At 44.6% G+C, this 11,928-nt stretch overlaps 1 protein-coding gene across 1 annotated transcript; it reads left to right on the top strand.

Annotated features, from left to right (window-relative positions):
* Positions 1–7,830: 7,830 nt before the first annotated feature.
* On the top strand, positions 7,831–11,686 carry PSCA (prostate stem cell antigen). Its single transcript, XM_072851132.1, has 3 exons — positions 7,831–7,882; positions 9,833–9,937; positions 11,475–11,686. Exons 1-3 carry the CDS (start codon positions 7,831–7,833, stop codon positions 11,684–11,686), a joined length of 369 nt encoding a protein of 122 aa, XP_072707233.1.
* The last annotated feature ends 242 nt before the right edge of the window (positions 11,687–11,928 follow it).

Genomic DNA, 11,928 nt, shown 5'->3' with positions numbered 1-11,928 from the left:
ATCCTGCTCATGAAGACACAAAGCCACAGGTAGCCAAAATTAGGGGGATATTGTTGGAGAAAGCAGCCTTTTCTGGCTTTTTCTCGTATAAACTTTCCCTGTGCAACCACTAAGGGCCAATGTCAGAGGCAGCACATGAGCCAGACGGACGTTTTGGTCCAGCCAGGGACAGCCATTCTCCCCTTCCTAAGCAGCAGGAGCCCCACAACTTCCCCGAGTAGTTCTCTCCAATGCCTAATCAGTCCTACTGCTAAAAATAGCCATTGCTTATTCATGCTAAAATCATTCCAGTAATTAATAGAAAATTAATTCAAACCAGGCTGCTATGCCCCTGAGAGCGTACAACCTTGCTTTGTGGAGTGAAGAAGAATTAGCCAAGGTCCATCCAATGTGAACCATCAAAATGGGAGAAACAGACTGTCCCTGAACTCCTGACTCTTTTTTTCTTCCATGCAGGGTTTGTGGACTACAAGGGAGGGACAGCACCCGCTACCTTTCCTATTACCTCTTTATCTATTCCCTGTCCAGCAATTATTTAGTATCATCCTTGATATTTTCTTGAAATCCTTGACATTTTCTTTGGTGGTTTTATCCTTTTTTTTTTTTCATTCATCTCTGGATGCTGTTCTTAGAGTTGCATAAGTCTTAACCTCATCTATGGAAATAAGGCTTATGCAGTTGCATTGCTTGTCCATCCCTCTCCCTGTCCACCTGCCTGCCCATGCGTCTGGCTGGCTATCACCCTGCCCAGGTTCAAACAAATTCAATGAGGAGAAAGGTCTCAAAGGTCTAGACATACTCTGTTTTGTGAAAATTGGTCTAACAGAGTAGAAACACCAAAATGAGTGCTCCCACCAAAGGAATCTCAGCTCCTCAACCACTCTTAGAAGCAGCAGCCAGCTGGCCAGCCAGAAAATCCATACCCTGAACATAATGCCTTTTGCCCAGCCAAAGAGGAAGGAGTCATGGGAGGGAGCCAAAAGGCAGGTAGCGATACATAATCAGGGAACTGGGAGCTTAGAGGACAGAGGGTACCTGTGCATGGGAAACTAAGCTTCATTAGTTTTGCTGCTCATCAGAAAAATGCACCCCTTTGGCTGTGCCCAGGCTGCAGAGTCTGTAAATCCATCTCCTCCATTTGGGTCCTGTCGGATCTCTGTTTTAATCCCAGGCACATTCCCGTCTCTGTCCTTTGGTATCACAGTTTTTGCTGAAGAGACTGAGAAGGCAGTTGTTAAGTCGCATGCTCAGTGCAGGGCTGTGGTATCGATTACAAAAAATCTATGCTTGGGGGTCTGTGGCACCTCTGAAAAGGTTACGGCAAAGCAGGATGTGCAATTTGTAAAGGTCAAGTAGGGGAAGGGATCTCTGACTCCTGCCTGGGGATGTGTGAAGGATGATTTCAGTCCAGTGACAAAACAAAAAATGTAACTGCTGCAAACAGCTTTGAGTCACACCATAAGAACTTTTTTTTTCCTTTTATGTATGCATTTATTGTTGACAATCTGACAAAACATGACCATCTGTAATGTAGTAGCCTATGTAGGTCTGAGTATCCAAGCTCCCACTGTAGTCAGTAGAGATTTAGCCAACAAATGGAGCTGGGGGGGGACAATTTGTCCGACCAAATTCAGGTGTCAGCTTTAAGATAAGTTGGACACCACCCCAAGCTCTCCTGACCACATCTCCCCTGAGCATAGAGAGTGGCCTGGGTGGTATGGCCAGATATAACACCCCAGTTGCATCAGATGAGCTTATCTTTAGTGGCTGACGTGGGAAGAAACTCAGAGAATCACTGAATCAGAGTGAGATACAGGCAGTTAAAACATGGTAATCTGAGGATACACCAAAGAAAACTTCGAGGATACAGCAAGGAAACTATGAGGTAATGGTAATTTTTTACTAACCTGTATTGATTACTTTGGCTACTTAGGTACAGTCAGGATAGGAGGACAATGCTTGGAGTTAGAAACAATTTCATTCCCCTGGTGCTGCTTGCCAAAAAGCCTCCTAGCCAGTACTTAAAATAGGATATAAAGCCAGAATAAAGTCCTTTCTTCAGAGCCATTCATATACACCTTATTTAGCAAAACCCCCTCTCTTTTTGTAATGACTCCAAGAAACTGTGGGTTGACTTTTCAAATCGATTTTCCAGATAAATAGTTAAAAGAGGAGGAAATGACAGATATTAATCAGAATTCCCATTATCTCTCCTGGTTTGTACCACTCATCTGCTTTCCTAAGCATTGGAGCATTTGATAAAGCAGCCAGGAAAAAACTTTTTTAATGAAACAGTTTTTGTAAGAATTTGCGAATTCATCAAAATCAAATTGCTTCACAACACTGCATCTCTCTGGGCCAATTAGTTTATAATTAGTTAACACAAAGTGGAACAGTTTTAAGAAGAGGGACAAAGACAAGTATAATCTGAATTCCAGTATCTGTGGATAGAGCATCTGCTCAAGCAAAAGGAAACATGACTTAAAAGGACTGATCCTGTATCTCCCGCATCTTAATTGCATGTCCTAGCCAGTGGAGATTGGCTATTCTAGATTGATCTTCTGCTCTCTACCTGGGTTTGATTGCAAAATCCATCCTGGACTTAAAATAGCTTTATTATTTCTGCAGAACATTTCTTTGTCAACAAAATGGTATTTTCCAACCCTGAAAACATTTTGTCAACAAATTCACAACAAAGTCACAAAACAGGCCTGACAAATACGTTGCCTCAGGACAATACTTTCCCCATATGTAAGACCATGAACTGAGCTCGTGTGCCACAGTTTCTTCCCTAAACTGTATTAAAGTGGGGTAAGCAGTACCACCCAAGAGTGCTGGCCTCAAAATGAGGACAAGAAGGACAAAGGAGGGACCATAAGTGGCCATGCATTGAATGCACCCACTTCCATGTGGGGAGCAATTGTTCCTGCTGGCCCCATATGGGGCTTGGTGTGTCCAGCCATCAGGTCTACCCTTTTCTACCTGCAGCAGCTGGACTGGAAATCTCAGGTTCTTCCCCATTTATATTCTGTGGTTTCCTATAGGGGCCAGAGCAACTAAATAATTTTCCTGACGGAAGGAAAAGGACTCAGACTAGGAAGCAGCTAGGGTGCTTGAGGGTCCTGGTCTGAGGTCCAATGTTGCCCTGTTGTGTGATCTCAGGAAAGTCATGTTTTCTGCCTGTATTTCAAACTACCTTTTGCTACATCTGTCCACAGAAAACTGCAATGCCTGGTGTGCGAGGGGGTAAGAAAGTGTTTTGTGAGGGCAAAGCAAGCACAGAACTGCTTTGTGATCATAGCACAGGCTACTGTCCCCACATTTCGCCTCAACTCCAAAGCATAGGCATAGGAAAACGCATTCCTTTTTTCCTGCAAACAACTCAGAGATGCGCGAGGCATCACCAGCAGAAGCTGGCAGGGATCCCACACTCCGAGTCTTTTACAACCAAAAGAGCTTAGCAATTAGCAAAATAACAAAAAAAATGTCAAATGCATTTTTGATGCTCTGAAGTTGCTGAGATTTTAAGCAAACAGTCTGGGCTGCTCCCACACACCGAGATCCGTGCACCAGCAATGTAGCAACAGCACCACCGTATGGGGATATCCAACTCCTACAGCCCTCAGAATCTTGTCCATCTACAGTTTGCTCCACAGACAAGATTAGCACCATGGTGGGATTAATTTGCAGCAATGCATTGATTTCATGGTTGTCAGCAAGAACGCGTGTGATGTGAAGGCGAAATTTTTCTCCAAGGTTTATCAGGCTAGCTTCTGAAATCTGAAATCCTGAATGGGAATAGCTGGATGTTTGGGTCTGTGCCTGGACCCTTTTAGAAATACTCAAGGTCAAACAGGGTCCTTGCTTATTAAACCTTTATAATGCTCACTAGTTGTACTTGTTTGCACTCACAGATCTCAAAACCCTTCCCTTGTGATGGAGGAGTCATATGCCCCATTTGCCATTAGAGGAAGAAGAAGAAGCACAAAGAAGGGAAGGCACATGTCAAAGGTCCCTCAGCAGCCCAGTAGAGAGACCCCAAGACCTTTCTGTCTTTGCTCAATGTTCTACTCTTAATGACAGCTCCGATCTCCATTGCTGGACTCTGGAAGATGTCTCAGGCAGCCTAGGCTTGCCTCCATGCGCTCTGAAGCTTACTTGAACAGTAAACCTACATGTAAAGCCTTGTAGTGTGAGATAGACCATGACATGAAACAGTGTTAAGCATCTACAGTTGTAGCTGCTGGAGCCTGTCTCTGCTGGCAGTCGAGGGCAGCCCTGGAGCAGCAAGAATCATGTTTCCTGCTGCTGGGGCAGCATCATGCTTGTCCATCCCAAGGCATGTGCACAGGAGAGTGGAAAACAGCTGGGAGCTTGGTGAGAAATACTTTAGGCTGAGATAGGGGACATACTGTGGCCTTTTGTCACAAACAGAGCAAAGCCTGCCTGTAATCATGTACAAGGTTAGAAGCGAGTGCACAGGACCAGCTTACTCTGGCTCCTCCTGACTGCTAGCTATCCATCCATCCATCTCTATGGACATCTGTATATCTACTCGTTTTAAAATCTTTCTCTCCCCTTATCTATCCATCTGTCTTCCTGTCTATCCAATCACATATGCCTCATTTAGGATCCATGCTTCCCTCCTTACAGACAAGTCTGTAATGCGATTTGCCGTACTGCCATCTAGTGACTCGGTCTTATTTATTCCCCAGCCATTCTGACTTGGGACAGTTCAATGTTCCTGAGGCTGCTTGCATTCCCAGGAACACAGCTGTGCAGCTGTTAGAGATTCCCACTTCGGAGCCTAAAATTGGCCACTAAAATCCCTTATCATACATGCCACATCCCCACAGCCTGAGTAGATTCGCAGACATCATTGCAGACAGCACCAGCTCATTCACAGCACACATACCAAACACCTTCCAGGAGTGGAAAAGTCAATAAGATTCCCTCTGCAGCCCATTGCAACCTCCATACACGTATTTCAGAACATGCTGAAAAGGAGCTGCAAGCCACAATCATGCTGAGCAAGCAACACAGTGACCTCTCTTCAGGGCCAGGCAGCCTTGGACAGCATCTCCTCTTGTTCTTGCACTTAATTCTGGCTTGTATTAAGGCATCTGAGGTGTTACACCCCTGAGCTAGGAGGCTGGAGACTCTGCAGGATCCCCTGATGATCCATTTTTTTCAAGGATTGCAATTCATTCAGGAGCTTGGATGAGTGTGTGGAACTTCATCTTAGTTTCCTCTTTGCTGGCTTCTGGGTTTTTTTTTCTCTTCTGCTCATAAAAGACATCCCCATGAAAAAAAGGCAGTCTATGCTTGACATCTTAATACATTATCTCTGTCATCTTGCAGGCTTCCCTACAGCCTCTTCAGACCACCTAGCCAAATGGTTGCCACAGCCCAGGAAATCAGAGCAACTTTCTTTTGCCTTCAGAGACACTCAGTATCTCTGTCCAGATTTCTCAGGCACCGTTTCACATATTGCCCTTCTTGTCCTCAAATTTCCAGCTCATTTCCTACCACTGTTATGCAGCCCCTCAATAGGATCCATGACACCATGCTCTGTACCATGATCCACCACCACTTTCCCAGCCTCGATAGAAAGCTCTATCCTCCCAACCAGGAGGTTATCTAGTCCTCTTTCCCTCTCTCCTCAACAGAAAGCTCCAGTCCTGTATCTGTCAGGAATCTGCAGTGACAACATAAAATAGTATTAAAAAAATAAAACCCAAGTGATTTGTAGACATCCTTAGATTCCCAAGGGAAATAGGTGGTCTTTTTCATGCAGTTAGATGAACTGGGGATTTTATAACATCAGGAAAATAAAAAATACCATGCACACACAATCCTATGAACAACCGCATGTTAATGTATGTGTAATAATTATAATGGGGCACGTTTGCCATCTTCAGGAATCAAGCAGGAACTGCACACAAATGTTCAAAAAAGCCAGTGAAAAGCAACAGCTGATGTAAGGATACAGGAATTACTGGGTCCTCACACAGCCTTGGGCTGCAGCCAAGCAGGACTGGGGCATGGACAGGCTCTTAGCTTTGTGCATCTCTTTCACAGTACCATAAGTCCTGGTCTTTGCTGGCAGCCCTGATGCTGTTAGAAGAAGAATAAAAAGAAATAATAGAACTAGGAGAGTTTGACTCGCAGCAAATCAGGCTGCTGAGGGGGAAAAGAGCACTCCTTCTTGCTTATCGATGAGTTGCTTGAAGGAAGAAATATTGAATTGAAGGCCTGAGTGGATTTGATGGGGTGACCAGATTATGCTTTCCCCTTGGCTGTATTCTTCCTTAACACAAGGAACTAAACCCTACAGGGACAATCATAAGGGATTAAAAAAGAAAAATAGCCTTAAATGTCTCTGAATAAGGAACACCAGAGTCTGGAACATATTGCCACTTTTTTTATCCAGCTATTCCATAAAAGTTGGCTATAAACAAGATGGTCTGCAAAAATACAATGAAGCAAAAGTCAATGGACACAGAAAGAATGTGTTGGGTTGGGTTTTTTTTTTTTTTTCTTTTTAAACAGAAATTCAAGAGTCCAAGGGGAAGCACTTAAGATCCCACAGAGGAAATAGGATTTTCACAATCATCCCCTGCACCAGATTCTCCACTGGTGTAAATCAGGGCAGTGTCATTAACTTCAGCAGACTTAGTCCAGATGACCTTCTATCACTCATCCCATAGCCACTGATCAAGAGCCACCAACACGCCAGCACACCTTCCTTTCAATTTGAAAAAGTGCCTGGTGTCCTAAGAGCTAAACTGCAGGAGAGCAAGTCCCTGCAGGCTATTACTGCAAAGCGCTAAGTTCCTGAGATTTAAGAAAAACCCTAAATAAAGCGAGAAACCATGGCAAATTGAATTTAGCAGAAAGGCCTGTTTTCTTTTACACCAGCATGTACTGAGAAGTGGTCAAAGGATGTGAGGGATGGGAGAGGTCTCCAATCAACCCACCAAAGCAAATGTTTGCACTTCAGTTGGGAATGTGGCTGAACTCACCTTCATCTGTGATGAGAAGTGGCATTTCTTTGACAAGCCTGAATTGTTTACAGCACATGTTGATGTAAGTTCAAGTGTCAAAACCATATCCAATTTCTACTAGGCAGAGAGAGCATTCCACAGTGCAGAAGTGGCAGCCAAAAACGATGCCAAATAAAGCCATCACAAAGTCCCTTTGGTTTCAACACATAAAAACTTTGAATTGGCCATTGTCTTTTACCAGACTACAGGCAATACATAAGAATAAGGGCAAATGCGCACCTGGAAGAGGCCCATGCACTGTAATTTGCCCACATACCTTGCTACCACATGCCACGAGTGTCACAGAGACACTCATACATGCAGATAAATAGCTGTAGGTGTTTATTAAAAGAACATTTTGTCCTTGATTTAGACACAATAGTTCCATTCAGGATAGCAAGGGGGGTGGGGTGGAAAGGCTTGTTCACAGGGTGCAAACGCAGCCTCACTGGCTCTGGGGAAATGCATAAGGCCAGCCTTGTTCTAAAGAATTTGGGGTTTTTTTCCACTCATGTGAACATTTTGCTCAAGGGTAGGAGGAAAGGCAGGGGCGTAGTGGCGGAGAGGAGCTGGTGGTAGCTCTGAGAGTTTCGGTCAGATAGGAGAGGTACCTAATGCAAATATCACCACCACAAACCAACCCCTCCCTTGGTTCAGCGAGCAGCCTCACTCAGGTGCCTTCACAGGGTAACCTTCTGGGCATGTCTGATTGCTGCCTCCCACGGTATATAAACTGCCCCACGAGGAAACAACCCATATTCAGCACAAGAGAGGCTATCCCAAAATGAAGGCTTTCTTTGTCCTCCTCCTGGGAGCAGTCCTGTGCTTGGACTCAGGTAAGCCAGCATGGACAGTCTACTCCACAACCCCTCCAGCAGATCTTCAGCTAGGAGAAAAGACTTGTGATGGGGTTTGGCAGTGAGGGAAGAAATGCTGACACAGTTGGGATATGAAGACATTTGCTTTTTGATGGGATGTCCTGGGTGTTGCATGGAAAAAATGCATAGTGCCACTCTGCTGATAGTGTGATCCTAGTGCTGGGTAGAGCAGCTTCCAGGAAAGATAAATCCCATACAAAACTGAATTTAATTGAAATCAAAATTATTTAAGCCAGACTATGTAGTTATGTGTGTGTGTGTGTTTTTTTAAGTGGGGTGGGAGGGTTAATTTTCTTCTTCCCAGGCTATCAAAACTGCAACATTTCTGCAAAGATAAGTTTTGTTCCAACTTGTTTTCTGATTCTTCATTTCAAAAGTGGCCTCTGATGCTGCACAGATTGTCAGAATTTTAACAGGACAGAAAAAGGGAGAATGCCATGGTGCGTTATTTTATAAACTGGATAGGTGGGATTTGGACACTGTCAGGTTTTTCTGACATCTCTGGGAAAAAATACCTTTAAACCAGCTTTTCCCTATCACCAGAGAACAGAAGCAGCAGATCTGAGCAGAAATGTTTCTCAATCAGCAGAGGATGCTTAAGGAACAGGCTGAGAAGGGTCTTGTACAGTCCTGCCCAGACCTTCTCCTCTGCCAGCTTCCATCAGAGTGCTCTGAAATTTGACTTTCACTGCATTAAAAGTCAGATAAATGTGAGAGCAGAGTGCAGCACTACAGACAAACTGGGGTTTAGCTCCTTGCCTCTATGACTGCATCGGTCATTTATACCAGAATGGCCTGCACAGAGGGAGACCAAGTGCCTCAAATCACTTCTTGTTCCTGCTCTGAATAACCCTAATTTCTAAATAGGGCTTTTCTGTGCCCTAAAAGAGTATTGTAGGCATTAGGGTATTGACTTGAGGGATTCATGATACAAGCCTGGGGTTAAAGTACATATACGTACATAAAGTACATAAAGTATATATACATTAACTCTCACACTTGCAGTGATGCCCTGGGGCATGGGTAGGTAATAGGAACAGGTAGGTAATAGGAACAGGTAATTGCACACCATGCTCTCACTCCTCTGGGAACTATTTTTCATCAGGGCTAGACACTTGTAAGCTGCAATGCTTATTCTGCCTTTGCTTGATGCATATAGCAGCACAGCAGATGTTAACAACATGGACTTGCATCCCCCAGAGTGGCATGTCCATGAGGCGGTGGAAACACGTGGCAACCTGGTTTTCAGAGGGGGGTGAAAGATGTGTTTGCACTTTGCTTTCTAAGAGAGGGTGGTGGAGAGTACGTGTCACAGGTTGGTCAAACTGAGACAACGGGCTGGAAGAGACCTTGCAAATTGCCTGCTGCATCCCTCCCTCACCCTCTCTTCCCTCTGGGCTTTCCCTCTTTCATCCAGCCCTGGCAATGCCTCAGCTAAGGCTCACAAAACCACCTAGTAAAACATTAACATCTATAGAGGCAGACAAATAATATCAATATGGCCCTTCATCCCAGCTCAGGAGGTGGGAATATCACAAAAAGCCTGTTCCAGACAGGAACTGAATTAGGCATCCCAAATGCAGAGGAAGAAGCATTTGGGAAGCACTTCCCATTGACTGATGAGACCAGTCAATGGGACCAGCTATGCAGCTGGTCTCTTTTTGCTCCCTCACTGCACTAACTAGATCTGAAACAGCTTCAGCACCTGCAAAACTTGACTCTCACCCCAAGCAAGTGTACTGTTCTCCACCAAAAATTGAAAAAAACCCATTGTTTTCCCAATAACAGAGCTACTATCTTTCTTTGAGGACCCACAGGAATGGTCCTGTTTCCAGTTCAAGCACTAAGTTAGGTCCCCTGGAGAGCTTCAGATGGATTTGTCTTATAACCCCTCTTGGTTTCTTGCAGGTTCTTCTTTGCAGTGTTACAGCTGCATGTCACAGCTCAGCAACTCCAACTGTCAGACAAAAGTGGACTGCAAGGATAAGGAAACCTGCAAGACACATGTGATCAGTAAGGCAAAGAGGGGGTGGGTAATGTCTTGGTTGTGGTGTTGGAGCCAAGCACGGTCCCCAGACTCAGGTGTCCAAGCCAGACCCACCTACTCTAGATACACCAGCTGGTGTGGGCCAGCAAATCTCAGTGTGCAGCAGGAAGAGAAAAGCCATCTGGGCAGAAAAGGTGATAAAAAAGCTTTCAGATGACCTTCATGTTAAGTAGAAATGACAGAAGAAAAATGTTTGCCCCTTGGTGATAACTGGTCCCTTGGTAGTGGTGCTGACCATCACTAAATCCTCTCCCCACACTGGCCATGAGAGTGTGATTACAAAGTCATATTAGTACGTGCATGCTGTACCCCATAAATTCCTCTGTGTTTGCCAATAGATCATGCTAAAAATTGAGCAGTATGGCCAGTACAGTGCCAGTGCTTGGAACAAACCTCAGGAGGGTGCAGCTGCTCAACAGGGCACTAGCTGTTAAGCACTTGACATTGCAAATACCTACCAATGTCTCTCACCCATACAAAATTAGGTTTATTTCTCTTTCATATCACCAAAAGTGATTTGCTTACACGGGCAATAGTTCAGTTTATGGCTTTGAAAAGTTTGGAACGTGGATTAAAATGTGAGGGGCTGAGTCTGGTGAAATCTAGTCATGAAGTTAGGAGGAGCATTCAATGACAGAGCTGACTTTAGATGAACTCAATGAAAGGGATAGAATTTCACCTAGGCTCATCTACAGCCAGCTCTGAATGCAGCCATCTGTGTGTCTCTGGGTAAACTCCTTTAACAGATTATGATTTGATTCTCCCATTCTAGATCTGGCAACAAAATGTTTACCCTGTCCAGATCTGTAGTGACAGCTCAGTTGCTCTTAGACCTGGCCATTCATTCACATGCAGGAGAGCCAACACACTGTATAACCCACTGGCCCTATACACTAAATTTGCATATGTCAAAGACTTGGTGCCCAGAATAAATTGTGCAAAATCAGAAGATCTCCTGCAGACTGCAATCTGCTGGTAACCACCAGTTACTGAGTATCACCCAGCCACAGAAAAACAGGCTGTGCCTCAGAAACAAATCAATAACTCTGTGAAATGGGGATAGCCGTGTTTCCATAACTTCCCTCGGTGTTGAAAGACTCCGTGCAACAAAGTTGTATGGGATACAAGCAAAGATTACCCCACGTTTGCTCCTCATCTGTTAGTAGCTTAGACTCCCCAAAAGAGGTGTTAATGGCTACTTTCATTTTTAATTAAATTATTAGAATTTCTGTAGTTGGTGCTGTTTTAGAAAACCCTGAGAACTGTGCTATGGAACACACTGCCTTAAGCAAACACTTGGGGATTGAAACCATTCCCCCCCTGCTGACAAACTGACACCCCAAAAATACAACCTGCTACAGTAAAACATGCAGCTGTTTGGAAACACTCATTTTTTTTCCAAGAAGTGAGCTCAGATAAGAATAGCATCTCATTATTCAGTTCCATGAGGCATGGCTTGGCTTGCATTAAGTCCCTGTAGTAATGGTCCTGTTTTCCTTCCAGGCGTCGCAGGGCTCCTCAACATCATCAGCAAGGGCTGTGACTCGTCATGCGAATCACTCTATCAGGAATTCAGCGTGGGCAACAGGAATATCTCCTGCTGCAGCAGCAACCTCTGCAATGTCAATGCAGCAGGCAGTGTGAGGTATGGCTATGGGATGGCAGCAGGCATAGCAGCCAGCGTGCTCTGGCCCTTCCTGAACAACAGACTGTGAGGAGCAAAGAGGACTCCCATGACCACAGAAAGTCTTGGAGTACCCCTCTTATGACAGGAATTGTAACCGGGAGCAAGGTGGTGTGTTGGGCACACAGCATCCTTGGAGGTGATGGCAGATCTTTGCTGTATGATAGCTTCTTCATTACTGTTATTGTATTGCTGTAGTGCTGCCAGATAAGAAAATATGTGTGCATGCTACCTGCATAACACCTAAAATATAGTTATTTCTGAATCAAGTGT

The sequence above is a fragment of the Ciconia boyciana genome, chromosome 2 (assembly GCF_034638445.1).
Source record: "Ciconia boyciana chromosome 2, ASM3463844v1, whole genome shotgun sequence".
NCBI classification, from domain to species: domain Eukaryota; kingdom Metazoa; phylum Chordata; class Aves; order Ciconiiformes; family Ciconiidae; genus Ciconia; species Ciconia boyciana.
The sequence above is the reverse complement of the archived record's forward strand: the minus strand, read 5'-3'. Positions and strand labels throughout refer to the sequence as shown.